We start from the raw sequence: 3233 nt of genomic DNA, 5'->3' as shown, positions 1-3233 counted from the left end.
CACACACACACACACACACACACACACACACACACACACACACGCACGCACGCACGCACGCACGCACGCACGCACGCACGCACACACGCACACAAGCACACACGCACACACGCACACACGCACACACAAATACACACCAAGAGGTGGAGGACACCTCGGGCGGCGCCGCCGCGAGCGCCGCGCGCGCCTGGTCCGCGAGGCCGCCCGCGACCCGCGCCACGTCAGCGCCGCCCGTCGCAGCGGCCGCCTCCGCGCCGGAGAGCGGTTGCTCGGCGGCGCCCAGCAACGCGTCTGCGGCGACCGCGCCGGCGAGCCAGGCGAAGTACGCGGCGCAGAGGGCGGCGGCCGCGACTGTCAGAAGCCAGGATGCAGCTGCCCCGACGGCAAGCAGGGCGGCGCGCGCGCGGAGGGCGGCGGCGATGGGCGTTCCTGCGTGTGGGAGCGGTTGAAATCGGGCGGCGAAGGAAGGGGTGGATTGATACATCAGGGCAGGCAGGGTTGTGACTGAAGGATGTGCGCTTGAATGGCACCCAAAGGCGCCTGCTGGCTGCCCCTGCGGCGCCAACTGCCGCCCCACGCGGCACCGTGCGCGGCACGCGGCGCGGCAGGGGTGGCTAACCGGAGCGGGCGGCTTGCGAGACGTGGGCAGCGGCAGCGACCAGCGCCAGCGCCGACGCGGCGAGCAGCGCGATGAGGCCGCCTTCGCGCAGCGAGGCCGCGGCGCCAAGGACCGCATCCCGTGTGGAAGCCAGGTCGGCGGGCGCGGGCGCGCCGGCCTGGCCACTGCCGAGCGCTTGCTGTACGAAATCAAACGCCACCGACAGCTGCTCCTGTGCCAGGCCTGCGTATATGAACCATATCGGGATGCCGAAGGCCAGGGGGGCGAAGCAAAGGAGCCACGCGGCGGTCCAACCAACAGCGCAGCACCAGCGGGCGGCGCCCATCGGGATCGCTGCTGTGTTGGCGGAGGGCCGCAGCGTGGTTGCAGCACGTTGCTGCGATCACGATGTGACGCTTTAGAATTTTGATAGATGCCAGGTATGATAAGCGCGGCACCCGCTCGCCGGAAGGTCACTCCCGCGTTCAACGGGTGAGGTGCGGAGCTGCCTTGGGCGGATGATGACGGTTGCGCCGTGGTGTTGACACCTCGAGTGTATCCTATCAATTCAAACTTACCAGATCCTAGCCTCAGCGGCCATCCTTGTCATATCACGGAGTCTGCGTCGATCGCTCCAATACGGTGACAAAACTGCACTGCCAAACGAGAAATCAGAAAGCCGGAATTTATAAAAGCATGTCCGACACGATCCTCCGCACGTGGCCACACGCCGGGGCGGCGTGCGGCCAGCCGCGCCCCTCCTTGTGAGGCCTGGTCCCTCCGCGCCGTGGTCGGCTCGGGCTGACGACAGGACTCGCATGTGGTGCATGGCTCGTCTTCGTGGGGGGGAAGGGTGTGTCTGACTGGTGGGGTCGGGCCCGGCCGTGACAATGGCAACGACCTGGGCAGCTGTGTTAGCGCGATGATGCGTGCGGCGGGCTCTCCGCGCAGCCACCCTTTGGCTGGCTGCATTGCAGTCAGCCTATGGATGGTGATCTCGACAAGAGCACTCACGTACCTGACATATACAGCCTTGGGTGGGGAGTCGCTGGAGTCAATCAGTCAACACATGCAGTTCGTTCGGATGTGGACGCGCTCATGTGCCAGCTCGGCTATAGCTGACCAGCATTGCTCGCGTGAAATCGCACAAATATCACAAACAACACCATTAATGAGTTTTAAACGTCGTCGCGCTGTGAAAGGGGCCACCGTGTCACCCAGTCACCGTCGGGAGCGCCTTGAGCGATTGATGATGGTCGTGCCTAGATGTGATTATCTTCGGCACGACATCTTTCAATTGTTACAGTTTCAATCAATGCTCGCGTCCACACACTTGTGCACCACTCGCAGATACTGTGTACAACGAAAGGCCGTCGATCGCCTCAATCTACCGCAGCATCGCGACATAATTCTACAAGGCCCCAGTCATGCAGCTTTCTCAACACCGTGTCCCATGCGTGGCCAAGCGCCCGAGCAACGTGCGGCCGGTGGCGCCCACAGTCGCGCCGCGATGGCGCACCGCGCCGCACCCCTCTGTGGCCGCCAGCGCTGTCGCGGCCGAGCCTGTTGTGGACGTGAAAGGCGCCCGAACCCCTTCTACCGAGGCCCCTTCCCCAGCCGCACCCCAGGCAGCAGTTGCGCCTGCCCACGAGGCCCCCAAAGCGTTTTCGTGGACAAAGCAGTGGTAAGAGGCGGCCACGTGGCATGGCGGTTCTCGCACCCAGCCACATGCGCAGCACATGCAGGGGACTGAGCGGAGCAGCAGCTGTGTGCGCCCTTAACAGCACACCACTTCTCTGGCTGCGTAGGCAAAGCAATCCGATGGCTCCCAGCTCGTTTTGCAGACTTCCCACCCACGCCCTGCTTGTGAAACCGCCCCATCCGCCCGGTCAGCACCCCGCCTCGCCCCAGCCGCCCCTCGACCCTCTGCCGGCCGCCTGCCCCCTCATGCGTCCCCCCCCCCTCGCCAGGTGGCCAGTGCACGTGGTATCTCTGATGGACGAGCGACGGCCGCACGCGGTGACGCTGCTGGGACAGGACTACGTGGTCTGGTTCGACGCGCCAGCTCAGCAGTGGCGGCTGTTCAAGGACAGGTGGGGGCATGCACCCGTGTCCTTGCATGCACGCCTGCATTCGAGCTCTTGGTATGTTTTCTTCAGGCGGGGGTGTGCGTCGACCGGAGTGTGCGGGGTCGCTGCGCCAGTCAGCGCTCCTGGACCTGCCTGGCGTGTGGCGAGTGAAGGACCACCTAATTCCAGCACCACGCAGCCGGCAGCACGGCCGACAGTGGCGGCGCCTGCTTTTTTGGTTGCTGCCGCCCGCCCTCGCCACCCTGCTTCGGGCCCTGACAAAGACGTCCTTGCGGCGCCCCGACCGCGGTGCTCGGCGCCTCGCCGCGGCCGCAGGTGCCCCCACCGGCTGGCGCCACTGAGTGAGGGGCGGCTGGAGGCGGACGGCACCCTGGCCTGCTCATACCAGTGAGAGGGTGGGGGTGGGGGGTGGGGCTGATCAACCACTGTCTCGTGCGGGGGTCGAGCACGGGGGGGTCATGATGACATCATCAGCTCTTCACCCGCATTCGCGCCAGCTCTGGTTGCCCGGGCCGGGCCCTGCCGCCCACACGCAGCCCCCACAC

At 65.9% G+C, this 3233-nt stretch overlaps 3 protein-coding genes across 3 annotated transcripts; 1 reads left to right on the top strand and 2 right to left on the bottom strand.

The window, feature by feature from the left end:
• Positions 1 to 137: 137 nt before the first annotated feature.
• On the bottom strand, positions 138 to 484 carry MNEG_15517 (hypothetical protein; the record flags this gene model as incomplete). Its single annotated transcript, XM_014036014.1, has 1 exon — positions 138 to 484. A coding segment is annotated over one exon (347 nt), but the record flags the coding sequence as incomplete, so codon positions are not given.
• Positions 485 to 614: 130 nt separating this feature from the next.
• Positions 615 to 944, bottom strand: MNEG_15516 (hypothetical protein; the record flags this gene model as incomplete). The annotated part of the gene is made up of 1 exon (XM_014036013.1): positions 615 to 944. The coding sequence occupies one exon, from the start codon at positions 942 to 944 to the stop codon at positions 615 to 617; it is 330 nt and encodes a 109-aa protein (XP_013891467.1).
• Positions 945 to 2025: 1081 nt separating this feature from the next.
• MNEG_15515 (hypothetical protein) lies at positions 2026 to 2282 on the top strand (the record flags this gene model as incomplete). The annotated part of the gene is made up of 1 exon (XM_014036012.1): positions 2026 to 2282. A coding segment is annotated over one exon (257 nt), but the record flags the coding sequence as incomplete, so codon positions are not given.
• Between the last annotated feature and the right edge of the window lie 951 nt (positions 2283 to 3233).

The sequence above is a fragment of the Monoraphidium neglectum genome (assembly GCF_000611645.1).
Source record: "Monoraphidium neglectum strain SAG 48.87 unplaced genomic scaffold scaffold05400, whole genome shotgun sequence".
In the NCBI taxonomy this organism is placed as follows: domain Eukaryota; kingdom Viridiplantae; phylum Chlorophyta; class Chlorophyceae; order Sphaeropleales; family Selenastraceae; genus Monoraphidium; species Monoraphidium neglectum.
The sequence above is the reverse complement of the archived record's forward strand: the minus strand, read 5'-3'. Positions and strand labels throughout refer to the sequence as shown.